General features: G+C 43.9%; 1 protein-coding gene across 4 annotated transcripts in view; it reads right to left on the bottom strand.

The window, feature by feature from the left end:
• CUL2 (cullin 2) overlaps positions 1 to 17,651 on the bottom strand; it is a 98,926-nt gene that overhangs the window by 47,586 nt on the left and 33,689 nt on the right. For all 4 annotated transcript variants that reach the window (XM_034760088.1, XM_034760087.1, XM_034760086.1 and 1 more), the window contains 2 exons: positions 9,956 to 10,061; positions 9,430 to 9,512 (listed from right to left, as the gene is read on the bottom strand). In XM_034760088.1, coding sequence (XP_034615979.1) covers positions 9,430 to 9,512; positions 9,956 to 10,061 — 189 coding nt within the window. The remainder of the gene's footprint in view (positions 1 to 9,429; positions 9,513 to 9,955; positions 10,062 to 17,651) is intronic.

Genomic DNA, 17,651 nt, shown 5'->3' with positions numbered 1-17,651 from the left:
GGCCTACCCTGTCTTTGGTCTTCCTCTTGCTTCTAATGTATTGATAAAAAGTCTTCTTGTTTCCCTTTATTCCTGTAGCTACTTTGAGCTCATTTTGTGCCTTTGCCTTTCTAATCTTGTCCCTGCATTCCTGTGTTGTTTGCCTATATTCATCCTTTGTAATCTGTCCTAGTTTCCATTTTTTATATGATTCCTTTTTATTTTTTAGATCATGCAAGATCTCGTGGTTAAGCCAAGGTGGTCTTTTGCCACATTTTCTATCTTTCCTAACCAGCGGAATAGCTTGCTTTTGGGCCCTTAATAGTGTCCCTTTGAAAAACTGCCAACTATCCTCAGTTGTTTTTCCCCTCAGTCTTGATTCCCATGGGACCTTACCTATCAGCTCTCTGAGCTTACCAAAATCTGCCTTCCTGAAATCCATTGTCTCTATTTTTGCTGTTCTCCCTTCTACTCTTCCTTAGAATTGCAAACTCTATGATTTCATGATCACTTTCACCCAAGCTACCTTCTACTTTCAAATTCTCAACGAGTTCCTCCCTATTTGTTTAAAATCAAGTCTAGAGTACTCACTCTTTCACTAGAGGTATGCTATTATGTAAGTATTTCAAACATGACCAAAGGACTGTGTTGGAAAGATAATACGTTTTGGCTCACAAAAACTAAGAAGAAAATATTCCAATAGGTAAATGAACTCTACTGAGGTCTCCTCATATTTCAAGCTACTTCAGAGGTTTAAATTTTTATTTTTTTTAAATAAGATTATGTTTAAAAACAAACATCTTTATATATATAGATATAAAAAATTATTTTTCAGAAAATGACAATGCCCACTACAGTACTTTAGAACAGTAGTTTTCTAACAGGCACTTTGTAAGTTCCTCATTTTAAGATGAGCACATATAAAACTTATTTCTGAGCAGGATAATCTTGCTATATATTATTTTGTTAATATATTTATTGATAGAACTATTTGGAAAACTTCATCACCATGCATTTATCTGATACATCAGATGGCCTGTCAGTAAAATAAGCAGCCTATAGATACCACAAGACTGATACATTTGAACTTGCCAACACCTCCACGCTTTAATTTTTTAAAATCAAATACGAAAAACTGCACAACTTTTAAAGTAGAACACAATGAAACTCACGTCAACCACACTATTATGTCATTTTAATAACTAAATTATAGCGGTGGAATGACAAGGCAGCAGTATATTGCACACTGCACAACTGTGACCAATACACACATTTAAGGTTCAGGATACAACAGTAAAAACATAGGCTTTCCTTGCAAGGACAGCATATGTTTACATTAGATGGCCTTCAAAATAAATGTACTGTAATGTTATTTCTTTAAGTAACCAGAAAGAATGCGGGAACAAATTTCCAATTACTACTTCAGATCCAAAGTTCTGTTAATAAATGTGGTTAAAAAGTTCTTTTAAAAAAATTGATCCAGGATACTTCGCACACAGTATCTTATTCTTAAGTACGTATTCTGATTCACATCTGCTTGTTGAGTAGGAATTTTTGTGTGCACTAATGCCAATATTCAACATTGCAAAACAAACCAACTACTGAAGAGCAAATTATGTTGCAAATTTTGTGAACTACAAAATGTATTACTGGTTTGCAATGTTATGAAAGTATACCATCAGGAAGAACTCAGTTTGATTTTTGAACAAGCTGTGCTTTAAGAAAAGCTTTAAGACTTGTTAACTAGTAAAATTTGATATTCTCAAAATTTGAGAATATGAAAGACTAAAATGCCATTTTTACATTTTTTTTTCTGAGTGCTACTGAATTTAATAGATTTTCTTTTTACAATGGATAATATGAACACCTCAACAACTATTAGTAATTTCATAGCTAGTAAAGAAACCAGTTAACTATATGTGTTTAATAGAAAAATCTGTAACCTAGTTTTAGACAGTTTCTACTAATTACTGTCATTTGAACTAGCACTTCAATCCTTTTCAAATTATTTCTGTGTTTAGGTATTTCATACTTGAATTTTCCTCACAATTCATGATCTTGTCTGCTTCCTGCTGTATTCAAACACAAATGCAAAAGTTGACATTCAGCTTGCCTTGTAGAAGTATAGCTTGGGCTAGAGGGGGGGAACAAAGTGTGATTATTTTTAAGTCTCCTAATTATATTTTGCTGTCTTCTTGCTTTAAAACTAAAACATTTACAGGCTTATTTTTAAGTATAACTTAAGAGTAATAACTGTCATTTGTACTTAAAGGCATAACTATAAATGTGTTTAAGATTTTAGTTAGAGGCCTTTATTAAAAAAATTCCAATTCAATTGTTCAGTTAGTATTGCACCAAAAAAAACCTTTCAAAACACTTTATGTTATGGAAAAATAATTACTTGACAATCTAGTAATAAAAACCATTTCCAACATATCAACAGTTTCAGTGAAATATAGGAGATATTCTCCTTTATTACCAGCTTTCAAGCTACAAAGAACTTTTCCTCTGGTCTAGGAAAGGTACTCAGAGTGTTAGAGCTAAATACAAGGTCAAACAAATAGTTTATCCTAAGTAGATAACCCATATTCTAAAGGGACAATTCAAGCTGAAGTGGTCCATTAACACCCCTGTGTTTATGGGATGGGGGGAGGGGATTTAATGGGTTACAGATTGTTGTTTTATAAACCATAAATCCAGTGTCTTTATTAAGACCATGATTTTTAGTGTCTAGCAAAGTTATGAATTTAAGCTCTTAGGCTCATCTTTTCAAGTTGTTATGCAGGTTTCCTTTGCAGATGAGGACTGATAGGTCAGATATTAGAGATTGCTTTGTGGAAAGTGTTCAGCCGCAGGTGATACGGTGTATTTTTCTCTTTTATCATTTTCCTGTGTAAGTTCATTCATGAGCACAGTGATTGTCTGGTTTCATCCATATAGTTGCTATTGGGGCATTTAGTGCACTGGATGAGGTACTCCACATGTTGTGATAGGCATATGTAGGACCCATGGATCTTGGAAGGTGTGATGTGACGGAGGTGGATCATTGTAGCAGTGGAAATATGTCTTCAGGTTTTGCATCTGTTGCTTTTGCAAGATCTGGTGCCACTTTGAGTTGGTGTGTCCTGGTCTGTGGAGAACTTGCTTCTGATGAGTTTGGAGAGGTTGGCAGGTTGTTTGAAGGCCAGAAGAGGGGGTTCAGGAAAGATTTTGTTCAGGATGGGGTCCCCATTGAGTATGGGCTGGAGTTGTTTGATAATACCCCATATGGGTTCCAGTGTGGAGTGGCAAGTGACAACTACGCGTGTGCGGTGGGGGGGGGGGGGGGGGGATTTATTTCTGTACTGAAGTAGGTTCTCTTGGGGTATCTGGGTGGCCCATTACATAATGTGATCTACTTCTCTGGTGGAATGTCTTTGTTGGGTGAAGGCGATTTTGTGTATGTTAAGGTGTATATCCCAGACTTCCTCCTTAGAGAATATTCTGTAGTATTTGCGTGGCTGGCTGTAGATAACAGATTTCTTCGTTTGTTTGAGGTGGTTAACAGATATATGAAGTTAAGTGTGGTGATCTGTGAATTTCTTGTATGTAGTTGTCTGTAGAGTTCTATAGTTGAAACTGATTATGGTGTCCAGCAAGTTGATACTAGTGTGGGAGTGTTCCAGAGAGAGTTTGGATGGGCAGTGGTTGCTGAAGTTGTGGAGGAAATCTATGAGGGAGCGTAAGTCGTCTGTGCAGAGGATGAAAATATTGAATCTCAGTGTGTCATTGGTTTTGTGGTGCATTTGTGCAGTAATTCTTCTTCAACATGGCCCATGAAGAGGTTGGTATATTCAGGAGCCATCCTAGTACCTATGGCAGTTTGATGCAGTGTTTGTTGTTGAATGTAAAATAGGAGTTTGGCATGTGTTTTTGGGTAGGTATCTGAGGAGTGTCCATTGTCTTGTAAATATTTGAAACAGGCACCCATGCCATCATTGTTAGGGATTCTGGTATCTAGGGAAATGATGTCTATGGTAGCAAAGATGGTATTCTGAGGATCACACTAACTCAAAGTGTCACAACACCCTGCCAAAACAACAGATGCAAAACCTGAAGACATATCTCCACTGCTACTATGATCAACACCCCACATATCACACCTTTCAAGACCTATGGTTCCTACAGATACCGATCACAACGTGTGGTGTACCTCATCCAGTGCACTGTATGTCCCAATAACTACTGTGTGGGTAAAACCAGAAAGGCAATCAGGAGAGTCTTGAATGAACTCACACAGGAAAATGATAAAAGAGAAAAACATCGTATCACCTGTGGCTGAACACTTTTCACAAAGCGATCTCTCTATATATGATCTATCAGTCCTCATCCACAAAGGAAACCTGCACAACACTTTCAAAAGATGTGCCTGGGAGCTTAAATTCATATCTTTGCTAGATACTAACAATCACGGTCTTAATAAAGTCACTGAATTTATGACTTATGACAACAATCTGCAACCCACTAAACCCCGTTTGTCTTATGACTCCAGGGGCGTTGTGACGTAGTGGGGATTTTCCCTTGTTACGTTATATGTGAGCCATACTGTTTTGCATGAATGCTGTATGTGCCTCAGTTTCCCTGTGTATTTCACCAATGTCTAAGTGGTGGGAATATGGATGTGTGACTTTTGTGGCAGCTGCTCCAGCTGCCTGTATGGATGCTACGGCCGCCACTTCATAACCTCAGACCCAGGAGGGGGATGCGACCAGGTGACTCTTGGCCCAGGACATGAGACAAATGCCGGAGGAGGAACAAAGGGCAGGGGCCAGGCAGCTGAAAGCAAGTCAGTCTCAGCTGGCTAGGGCACAGGAGACTCCCCTCCCCCCCAAGATGGTCTTGGCTGAAAGTCACTGATTTCTGCGCTAATAAGTTCTGTCCTACACCGTGTTCCTGTCGACTAATAAACCCTGTTTTATCTGCTGGCTGAGAGTCACGTATGACTGTGGAGTTGGGGTGCAGGGCCCTCTGGCTTCCCAGGATCCCCGCCTGGGCAGACTCGCTGCGAATGCTGAATGCTCCAAGGTCAGATCCAGGAAGGTCGAAGCTGTGTAAGCTTCTTGCCCTGGAGAGAGTATGCTGAGAGAGAGGAGGCAGCTCTCCCAGTGTCCTGACTGGCTTTGTATGGAATAGTTCCAGAGCATCACCCCGGTGACTCCAAAGAGACAGGTGTTAACAGGCCACTTCACCTTGAAAGATCTCTTAGAATATGTGCTAACTACTTATGCTACACTATCTGTTTGACCTTGTATTTAGCTGTGACACTAAATATCTTTTCTAGACCTGAGGAAGAGCTCTGTGTAGCTCAAAAGCTTCTCTCTCTCACCAACAGAGCTTGGTCCAATAAAAGATTATACCTCACCCACCTTGTCTCGCTAATATCCTGGAACCAACAAGGCTACAATCATTGGGATATATTTATGTACTAATTTTATACTGTGTTATGCATTAAAAGTTCCAGTTATAGGAGGTGTAACTCCCCTTCTACTTACTGATATGCTTTTTAAAAAACACAAAACACGTAGAAATAATTGCATGAAGCAGAATTTACTTTTATGTACAGACTTGCATACTGAGTACTGTATATGAGAAGTGTGCATATAATTTAGTTTTTTATGTAGTTCAATGTTCCATCCACTTCATGTAATATTTGTTACTTCAGATATTTCCGTATGAGATGCGATTTAATACTTTTTCTTCCTACAAAGATATTGTGCAATCCCTGCACTGCTAAACTTGATTCTAAACGACAGCTACTGCAATTGCCACTAAAATCTTCACAATTGTTCTTTGCCATAATACTAATTGCTGGCAATAATTGCTTGTACTAATCATGGAAGATAGCACAAATTCTACTGTAATGTTAGTTCAGCAAAGGCAAAATTGTAAAGGTTTGACAGCAAGCACTATACTGTCCGGTACTTGAAAGAAATAATTTTTTGTAACAATAAGGATCAGTTCTTGCTTGTATAGTGCATTTCATCATGCATAGATTATAAATTGCTTTAGAAAGGAAAGTCATTTGCCTTATTTTACAGATGGAGACACTAAGGAACAGATGTGAAATTACTTGCTCCAGTCATACAGCAGTGCCTGTGGCAGAGCAGAAAAGAGAAATCAGGTCTAGCCATTGACGACAATGCTGCTTACAGACCTACAGGCACACCGTTTTTACCACTTTCAAAGTTTCTTTAACAAAAAAATAAATAAATAAATCAGCCCCACTCTCTTATAGGTTCTGCTCAAAAGCCCACTGAAATCAATTGGAGTCATTCCATTGACTATATCAGTCTTTGGATCAGGCCCATAATCAGCTAACTCTCCACAGTGAAGGACTGTGATCATTTTCATAGATATTGAAAGTTCTGCTTCATGGTTGACAATAAATAGCCCTCTCTAATAAGCATGTCAGCATCCTTTTCCTACGAAATACCTAATTTTCATTGATCAGGCCCTCTGTCTCAGTAGTATAATTAACATTTAGGTCAGTTAATAAATAGTCAAGATGAGAATCCAGGCCGCTTGTTCTTAGTATAACTAAACAAACTTCTGCATTGCTAAGTGGTATATGCTTATGTCCCTTGTTCACCAGACTCAAAAGAGTTAAGATGATTATCGTTACTTAACGCCCAATTTATCCTTGAATCACTGTAAACACTGGCTTCAAAAGAAGTGGTCTTAGGCAGCTCTAAACGTTATTAGGTATTGTAGTAGGTCCTAGCCGGGGCTCGACCCTTCTGGACAGGAGGGGAGCCACACCGACTCACTGCTGTGGGAACAAGTAGTCAGTTAGTCCCGGAACTCCGGCTCTTTAGTGCAGAGTCGGAGCAGCCACAGTTAAAGCTCAGGCCCTTGACTGCAGGGGCTGAGCGAGCAAAGAGTTCAAAGCCCAGGCCCTGGATCAGGGCGGGGCAAACATGGTTGGCTCAGGCCCGGGTTTGCAGGGGCTGAGCGAGGAAACAGTTCAAAGCCCCGGCCCTGGATCAGGGCGGGGCCAACACAGTTAAGCTCAGGCCCTTGTTTGCAGGGGCTGAGCGAGCAACTAGTTCAGAGGCCAGGCCCTGGATCAGGGCGGGCCAACACAGGTAAGCTCAGGCCCTTGTTTGCAGGGGCTGAGCGAGCAAATAGTTCAGAGGCCAGGCCCTGGATCAGGGCGGGCCAACACAGGTAAGCTCAGGCCCTTGTTTGCAGGGGCTGAGCGAGCAAATAGTTCAGGGGCCAGGCCCTGGATCAGGGCGGGCCAACACAGGTAAGCTCAGGCCCTTGTTTGCAGGGGCTGAGCGAGCAAATAGTTCAGGGGCCAGGCCCTGGATCAGGGCGGGCCAACACAGGTAAGCTCAGGCCCTTGTTTGCAGGGGCTGAGCGAGCAAATAGTTCAGAGGCCAGGCCCTGGATCAGGGCGGGCCAACACAGGTAAGCTCAGGCCCTTGTTTGCAGGGGCTGAGCGAGCAAATAGTTCAGAGGCCAGGCCCTGGATCAGGGCGGGCCAACACAGGTAAGCTCAGGCCCTTGTTTGCAGGGGCTGAGCGAGCAAATAGTTCAAAGCCCACGCAAGGCACGCCTAGGCTTGCTGTAGCCGAGTGTCGGGTGAGGGGGATGCCTGCCACCCGTGAGTGGGGGTGGCAGGGGGGAACGCAGGCCCACCCACTCCACTGCGTTCCAGCCCGGGGCCCTAACAGCGGTTGCTGCCGCTGCTGGTCAGTGGGGTATCCAGACCGCAACACACTGACATAGGCTCACATTCAGTTGCAGCCGGACCGGGGTCGGCTATCCCCGGGCCACTTCCGTGATCCCCCTCAGATCCTACCTCGCTCGTCGCGCCGGGCTCAGGCCAGTCCACCTGCATGGGCTCCTCTGGGCCGGGGCTCGGTGGCAGGTCCGGTAGCTCTGCCGGGAAGTCAGGCCAACGGTCCTCAGGCGGCTCCTCTGGGTAGCAGCAGGGGCGGAGGGGTTCGGGTACAGTCTCACCCTCGGGGTTGGTGGGGTGAGGCTCCCAGGGATTCTCCCAGTAGCGGGCGTGAACGGGCTCCGGCGGCCCCTCCTCGTAGCGGGCCCGGGGTAGCTCAGGCCAGCTAGGGTCTTCGACGGTCTCCTGGCCGGGAGCTCCCGGCCGCACGTCTGCTCCCTGTGGTGGCTGGCCGCCGACTGAGCTCTGGCGGCCGGCCTTTATACTTCCTGTCCCGCCCCTTGACTTCCGGGGGGCGGGGACAGGGGGTGGTGGTCCCACCCACTCTGGTGCCGGCACGTGGGCTCCCTCTTCTGGACAGGAGGGGAGCCACACCGACTCACTACAGGTATATTACAGGCTTCAGAAGTAATGTTTCAGAAGGATGTAATATCAGTCCTTAACACATTTTCATAAAATCCAGTTGAAAGGAGTAGAAATGAAATATGAATCATTACAAGTATGCTATAAAGCAATTACAAAGTGCTTCATTTCACTATATTCAACCAGTATAGAAATATTAACCTTCACAACACACTTCCTTATGTGCAGTAGGTAAAAATCCCCATCCAGATATATAAAGGGAGGCGCAAACACTATGTCTAGCTCAAGGTTTCTCTTCAACTCAGCATTAGAAGTAGGAAGAGAAACAAGAGTTCTAGTCTCAAGTCTTAGGTACTAAAGAACATTCCCTCTGGATTATAGTTAGGCTTGGCAGGATTTGATTTGAACTGTTAGTCCTTAGTAAACATCTATTTCACCTGAAACATTGAAACAGATGGAAAAAAAATATCCATTGGTAACAGTCGGCAAGCACGAGGTCCCACCTACTTTGTGCCTACAGGAATCCAGCCCCATAGCGTCGCAGGGAACTCTCTGCAGCCCTACTGTCATGGTCCCATTCTCTCACACAGCTGGGAGTGTGGGGGCCATCCCCAGGCAGGAGTCATGCAGCAAGGGGGTGGCCTCCCCCAGGAGCTTCTGCTCTCCACTGCCAAGATGACAGCTTTCTGCACATCTCACAGCTGCAGGGATCCAGTGTCATCAGTCCTGTATCCACACAGGTAGCCCCCTGTAACCCCAGTGTGAAACTGGAAATTTATTTAAATAGGAAATAAATAAATAAATAAAAAGCTTAAAAATAAAAATTGATATTAACTGAATTTCAAATAAATAATAATAATCGAATTCTTCCAGGCCTAACTATAGAGAATTAAATTTTTCAACTCGGGTTCTCTTTCTGCACAAGTAAATGGCAACAGAAGTGTTTATATTTTCGACAACTAAAGCTTTTGGCACAATAATGAGGTAATAGCAGCACGTTCAGAGTTGGTTTATACTAAAATAAGAAAGCAGCTTCGCTGAAGTCCAATGAATTCACAGGCCTCTCCAAGCAATTAAAAAAAAAAAAAAATTCAGACCAGATTAAAAACACTGTAACTAATAGAAAACAAACAAGCACTCACTTTTTGATTTCTCGGAGGAGCATTCGAATGAGGATGGCCTGCAGTGGCTCAATCATTAATTTTCTCCACATATCAAGTGCTAGCTGTAAAGATACAAACATCACAGAAAACTTATCCCATAGTAAATGCAGTTTAAAAATCCAAACTGAAGCGAGATTTGGGCAGGAATTAACATCCTTCCCAATATTTGTTTCCATTCTCAATTCTTTTGTTTGACAAATCCAAGATGTGCCTTATCAACAATATTTACACAGATCCACACCTACATGTGTTTCTCCCATCCCCAGGTTGTACCTTATTTAATTTTGCTTTTCAGATAAGGAACCGACAAGTCCTCTATAAAACTTTTTAACCTGATTTTCCAACGTGCTCAATACTCCCACTGAAAGTCAAGCTATATATTTTTAGGTTGTACACAATTTTAAATTTTAAAAATCAACATTTAAAAGAACACAGTTAAATTATAAGATCTGTTTTTATGTACAGTTTATGGTTACCTCTTACATCTACTTTCAGAGGTACTTACCTCTCCTATTTCCATCAGTGGTTCACTTATATCCACACCTCCATAGCCATACTGAAGATCAGCTTCAGTTAATTTGTTCTTCTTAATAAACTGTGTGTTGAGGTACCTACGGAAACAAAAGCAGTCTAATCAACCCCCAGGGTATAAAACTGAGTGAGATACTAAATGCTTCAATAACCTTTGTAACCACACGTCTTTAGCTTAGTGGAAGGCAAGAAAGCAGGTGACTTTGAAAATGACTATTACATAGATAAGACCTTTTGTATAAAAACAAAGACTGTATGTCGGACCTCCCTGAATTAATTAATTTGAACTATAACATTTAAAATTGCCAGTGATGGAAAATTGCCACAACCCTTGGCAAGTTGTTCCAATGTCACAGAGTAAAAGTTTAAGGCCAGAAGGGACCATCAAATCACCTAATCTGACCTTTTGCATATTACAGGCCACCATCACCACCCAGCACCTGTATACTAAACCCAACAACCAAAATTAGACCAAAGAATTATAGCCCACAGGAAACTAAACTATTATGTGTCACAAGCAGAGGGACAGAAGGAATCAAGATGCATCAATATCAGACATCAGTATCAGGAAATTCATGAAGAGAGATATACCCAGATAATCCCGGCAAGTGACCTGCACTTCATGCTGCAGTAGGGTGATCAGATGTCTCGTTTTTAAAGGGACAGTCCTGTTTTTTGGGACTTTTTCTTATATACGCGCCTATTACCCTCCACCCTGTCCCATTTTTTCACAGTTGCTATCTGGTCACCTGCTGCAGAGGAAGGTGAAAAACCTCCAAGGTCACTGCCAATTTTATCAGGAGAAGCATTCCTTCCTGACCCCACATATGGTGATCAGTTAGGCCCTGATCACGTGAGCAAGAACCAGCCAGCGAAGCATGCTCAGTACCCCCTCAGAGCACTGCTCCACCCCATCCAGTGTCCAATTTCCAGCCTTTTGCTTCAGAGGAAGCCCAGCAAAAACCACACCCCAGAACACACTGGAGGGGGTACATCAACTCATCTAGATATTTGCCTAGTTTTACAGCAGGCTACATAAAAAGTATTAGCAAAGTCAGTAAAAATTAAAATTCATACATACAATTACTTGTTTATACTGCTCTATATACACACTATACACTGAAATGTAAGTATAATATTTATATTCCAGTTGATTTATTTTATAATTATATGATAAAATGAGAAAAATAAGCAGTTTTTCAGTAATAGTGTGCTGCCACATTTTTGTATTTTTATGTCTGATTTTGTAAGAAAATAGTTTTTAAATGTGGTGAAACTTGGGGTATGCAAGACGAATCAGACTCCTGAAAGGGGTACAGTAGTCTAGAAAGGTTGAGAATCACTGGGCTAAACAACCCAACCTCTTCCAGTTTCCTCTCATAAAATAGAACCTATTCTCCTGATCATTCTCGTAGCTATTCTCTGCACCTGTTCTAGTTTGAATTCCTCTTTCTTAAAGATGGGTGACCTGAATTGTACATAGTTTCCACATGAGATTTTACCAGTGCCCTATACCAGGGGTCGGCAACCTGCAGCACGCAAGCTGATTTTGCCTGGCACGGGGCTGCCAGCCAGCGTCCTGGCCGCCAGCGCCGTTCAGCCCGCTGCCGGCTGAGTGAACAGAACCGCAGGCTGGTAGGAGACTAAGTGGGACTGGCGACCGGGACCCCAGATGGGCAGCAGGCGCGCCCCCCCCCCGGCTCACCTCTCACTGCACTTGGGTTCTGTGGCTCCCAGGTGTGTCAGCCGCTGCCGCCACTGCCACCGCTGGGGTGCGGGGCCCTGAACCTGCTCCGGGAGGGGCGGTGGCGGCGGCTCACACGCCCGGAGCCGCAGAGCCCAAGCGCAGTGTGTGGGGAGCCGGGGGGCGCACGGGGACCACTGCCCGCATGCAACCGCTGCAGGAGCCTCCCCACCCCACCCCCCGGGGGCACTGGGCCGCAGCCTGGGCAGGCGCACCCCCCGGCATCCCTCTCACCGCGCTCAGGTTCTGCGGCTCCTGGAAGTGTGAGCCCCTGCCGCTGCCCCTCCCAGAGCTCCCCCGCTCGTGCTGCCTGAGCACTCTGCAGGGGAGGGGTGGTGCGCACGGCAGCGTGTTTTGCCTCCCCGTGGAGCCAGCGTCTGACTGGCATGGGCATGGTAAGGAGAGTCCTGGGGGGCAGTCAGGGAAAGGGTTGGAAGTTCCGGGGATCCTGTCAGAGGACAGGGAGTAGTTGGATGGGGCGTGGGAGTCCCTGTTGAGGTGTGGGGGTGTGGATAAGGGTTGGGGCAGTCAGGGGACAAGGAACAGGGGAGGTTTGGAGGTTCTGAGGGGGGCAGTCAGGAGATGGGAGGGAGTGGATGGGGGCGGGGTCCCCCCTCCTCTCTTTTGATTGTTGAAACATGGTAACCCTAGGTGAGGGGGAAGCCGGGGGGCACATGGGGGCTGGCGCCCGCATGCATCTGCTGCAGCCTGCAGGAGCCCCTGGGGGGGGAGGGGGAGGGAGGGCCGCAGCCTGCGCAGGAGCAGTGTGGCAGCTCCCCGCTAGCGGGACACACTGGCTCTACGGTGCCTCCGGAAGGTGGCTCCTCCCTGCTGAGCTGCTGCAGCGGCCCAAGCCTAGCAAAGCCAGCGAGTGAACTGGGGGGGGGGGGGGGGGGGGGGGGGGGGGGGGGGGCTGTGCACCCTTTGGGGGGGTGGGGGGGGGGGGGAGGGGAACCTGGTCTGGGGAGCAGCCCCATGGCACGGCTGGCCCCAGGGGTCTATAAAGGCTCGTTGGGATTTGCCCCTCAATGAACCAATGAGCAGGGGGGTGGAGGGGGAGGAGGGAGGAGAGGTGGAAGTTTCGCCTAGGGCGCAAAATATCCTTGCATCGGCCCTGCCCCCAGTTAAAAACCACTGCACTAAACTTTACATACAACAATAGTTTATAGACTTATAGAGAGAGACCTTCTAAAAACATTAACATGTATTACCGGCACGCAGAACCTTAAATTAGGGTGAATAAATGAAGACTCGGCACACCACTTCTGAAAGGTTGCCAACCCCTGCCCTATACAATGGCATTAATACTTCTTTATCTCTATTGGAATTTCCTCACCTGATACATTGTAGGATCGCATTTGCCTTTTTCACAGCTCCATCACATTGGTAGCTCATCATCATCATCCTGTGATCAACGCACACACCCTGGTGTCTTTCTTCCTCTATCATTTCCAACTGAGGAGACCACAGCTTGTAGCAGAACTTATTATTAGACCCTAGTGCATGACCTTGCACTTTTACCATTGACTTTAACCCCGTCATTCCAGTCTTCAAGGTCTGCCAGATATTTCTGTATAATATTTTGATCCTCCTCTGTATTGATAACTCCCAACTTTGTATCAGCAAATTTCATTGGTACACTCCTACTTTTTGTGCCAAGGCCAATAATAAAAATATTGACTAAAAACTAATCCCAAAAAAGATCTTGAGGAACTCCACTAGTAACCTCCCTCCAATCTGAAACCCTCCACTTTTCAGCAGCACCCCTTGCCTTCTCTCCATTACCCAGTTCCCTAAGTACTTACAGTTCTTGTGCTAATCCCCATCTACTCTAATTTAACTAATAATTTGCTATTTGGTACCATGTCAAGTGCTTTATTAAAGTCAAAGTATATTATTGCATTTTCCCTAAAAAAATCCAATCAGTTATTTTCTCAAAGAAGGAAATCAGGTTAGTCTGGCACAATCTATTCTTGGTAAACCCATGTTCCCATGGTGTATTACATTCCCCTTGCCGTTTACCTCCATTAGTTTTTTTCTTTTTCTTTCATCATGTGTTCCACAGTCTTCCATACTATTGAGGTCAGACTAACAGGTTTGTAATTGCCCAGGTAACTCCCCCATTTCTTAAAACACAGGTCTGATGTTAGCTATTCTCCAATCATAGGGTACTATTCCTGAAGAGTAGCAATCTCTACTAACTAGCAATCTCATGTGCATATGGTTAATAACCCTCACAGTTAAAAATGTACGCCTTATTTCTAGCCTGAATTTGCCAAACGTCCAACTTCCAAGCCACTGGAGCTTGTTATACTTTTGTCTGCTAGACTGAAGAGCTCATTACCAAAGTTTTGTTCACCATTTAGGTACTTATCTTGGTTAAGCTAAACAGACTGAGCTTCTGGATTCTTTCCACTATAAGGCAATGGTTCTCAAACTTTTTTACTGGTGACCCCTTTCACATAGCAAGCCTCTGAGTGCAACCCCCCACCTTCTTTAATTAAAAAGACTTCTTTAATATATTTAACACCATTATAAATGTGGAAGGCAAAGCGGGGTTTGGGGTGGAGGCTGACAGCTTGTGAACCCCCATGTAAAAACCTCGTAACCCCCTAAGGGGTCCCAACCCCCAGTTTGAGAACTCCTGTTATAAGGCATGTTTTCCTATCTTTTAATCATTCTTGTGGCTCTTCTCTGAACCCTCTTCAATTTATCAACATCTTTCTTGATTTTACACCACCAGACCTGGAGACAGTATTCCAGTAGCAGTCAGTGCCGTGCCAAATACAGAGATAACACAACCTCCCTCCTCTTATTCCAGATTCAACTCTCAACATGTATAAGGCTTGCATTAGCCCTTTCGGTCACAGGATCACACTGGAATGCCATAAGGAATTCTGAAAACACAATTGCGAATGAACTTTTAAATATTTATTTTAATATCACACAATCTTATCCCATTAGCTGCTAGATATTAATGACTTTTATACAGCATATGAAACAATTGCTTGATTAATTATTTTAGTCAGTAATTACAAGATACCATTATTAATTGGATCAGACCTGTTCCAAAAGACACTATGTTTTGACATTTATGGCTATAATTCTCAGCACATACTGTATACAGTTTTATAACTTCTAAGTGACGGACAAATATTAGAGCATCAACTTTAAAATTACATGTTGTAAACCAAAGTCCTTACCTGTTTCTGAGATAGATAAAAACCAAACAAACAAAAAAACAAGTTAAGGCCTGGTCTACACTGGGGGTGGGGGGGAGGGAAGAATAAACCTAAGATACGCAACTTCAGCTACGAGAATAGCGTAGCTCAAGTCGACGTATCTTAGGTCGACTTACCTTGCATCCTCATGGCGTAGGGTCGACTGCCGCCTCTCCCCATGGTGGAGTACAGGAGTCGATGGCAGAGCGATCGGGGATCGATTTATCATGTCTACACTAGATGCGATAAATTGATCCCCGATAGATCGATCACTGCCCGCCGATCGGCCGGCAGTGTAGACGTACCCTAAGTTTACTTCTCACTACCCATGCTCTTTTGATTACTTTTTTCATTTATCTCTGCCTGGTAACATTTACTTTGCTTGATTTCAGATTCCTCAGGTGTAGTGAAGCATGAGGATGTGTGTAACAGTCGTCTTTTGTCCTACATTTATACAGAAAATCAGCATTCATCAAAAACTCTATAAAGCAAAACACTGTATTCAGAACACCTCAACTAAAAATACCCTATTTAGAAATATTTAAACCTGTACTCGAAGGCCTCCTGAGCCAATATACGGTATATTTTGGATATCCCAAACTTGAACGTAGGTAACACGAACACAATGGATGACTGTAAAAAGAATTTGGAGGTCATGGTTAAGGCTACGTTTATGTTACGGAATGCGTGACTGCCAGAGACTCCATGACATTCTCTGCTTCAACCACAGGGGCTGCGGGAATCTTCAGCTGGTAAGCCAGAGGGGCCCTGGCAGGGTTCCAGCCACAGATGACAGCAGCAATAAGCGACAGGGGACCCCCTGCAAGATTCCAGTGACAGGTGACAGACTCCTGAGGGGGCCCTCCTCCGGATTCCAGTGATGGGAGACAGCCTCAGGGATGCCTCGCGTGAGCGACTGGGAGTGTCCTGTTTTCTCTTTGGGAAATATGGTCACTCTACAGCTCCCAACTGCCATGGGCGGAGGGGGCTCCCCCTGCAGCTTCCAGCTGCCACTGGCAGAGGGGGAACCCCACATCTCCCAACCACCACAGTGGCAGGGGAAACCATGGAGCCGCAGCAGCAAAAGTCACAGACAGGTCACAGCTTCTGTGAATTTTTGTTTATTGCCCGTGACCCGTCCGTGACTTTTACTAAAAATAACCATGACAAAATCTTAGCCTTAGTCATAGTAGATAACCAACAGAGCATGAGCTCATAGTGCAATGAAATGGCTAAAAGGGCTCTAACATGGTCATTGAATGTAGCAGATGGGGGACAGAGAATAGGAATAGGGAGCTGGCATTACCTCTATGTATAGCATTAGTAAGGGCTGGTCTACACTTAGTCCGGACTTCGGACTAAGGTACGCAAATTCAGCTACGTTAATAACGTAGCTGAATTCGAAGTACCTTACTCCGGACTTACCGCGGTCCAGACGCGGCCGGAAGTCTCCCCCCCGTCGACGCCGCGTACTCCTCTCGGCGAGCTGGAGTACCGGCGTCGATTGTGAGCACTTCCGGGATCGATTTATCGCGTCTTAACCAGACGCGATAAATCGATCCCAGAACATCGATGGCGTGCCTCCGGACCAGCCGGTAAGTGAAGACTTGGCCTAAGACTTACTGGACTACACTACCCAGTTCTGGAATTCACAATTCAAAAAGGATGTTAAACTGGAAAGAGTTCTGAAAAGAGCTACAAGGATGATTCAAGGTCTGATGGATTCTCCATCACTTGAAGTCTTTTAAATGAAGATTGGAGATCTTTCTAAGAAATATGCTCTACCTCAACCAGGAGTTATGGTCTTAATGTAGAAATTATTGAACAAAATTCTCTGGCCTGTGTTGTGCAAGAGGTCAGCCAGAAGGAACGATTATGATAGTCTTGTCTTAAAAAAAAAAAAATCTGTGACTGCCCCTTGTCTCATAGACGTTTGTTTTTCCTAGTTAAATATTTTACTTAGATCAGTTCTTACAAAGACCGGACATTTGAGAAATTGAGACAATACAAACTTCAAACATCAGATTTCTATGAATTATTCCAGTTATACCACTACCTTGGATCCAAACCAGATTGAGAAGAAATAAAGCAGCCAACATCTTTGAATCTGTGTTGATAAAGGGATTAATTGCAAAGTTGGATTGATACAGAGATCAATAAGTTGCAACATAAGAAATAAAAAGGGGAAGAAGAGTTTTGGGGTACCACAGAAAAAGATTCCTTAAAAATATCAACACAACCGCTTTCTCACCACTACAAAAGTAGTTCCAGTGGAAAAATAATTGCACCCTTCTAAGACAATCACTGACCCCCCCGCCAAAAAAACAAAAAACAAACAACCCCGCCCCCCCACCTCAAACCAGATACAACCAATGTTTTAGAGGACATGAGGCAAGTTTGACAACCACTTACATCACATACAAATACATAGTTGAAAAAGAAGTTAAAATGGAGTCATTTCACTTAGAGCTTCCCAGAGCTGCAAAGTTTGTGTTGTAAACACAGCACGGAACTAGGAGGTGGGTGGCGGGGTTAGTTTAAAAACTTGATATTTATTTTTTTAAAATATATAAATACTTCTGTTAGTCGCAGGTTACGTAATCTGGTTTAATGAAATTTATAGGCCAAAGTTGACCTCACACTATCCCTTTAAACAGAAGCAAGACCTCGGTGAGGGATTAATTATGCTTTACTCTTATGAGATT

Source organism: Trachemys scripta, chromosome 2, assembly GCF_013100865.1.
Source record: "Trachemys scripta elegans isolate TJP31775 chromosome 2, CAS_Tse_1.0, whole genome shotgun sequence".
Taxonomy (NCBI): Eukaryota; Metazoa; Chordata; order Testudines; family Emydidae; genus Trachemys; species Trachemys scripta.
This window is presented reverse-complemented; position numbering and strand designations above follow the sequence as displayed.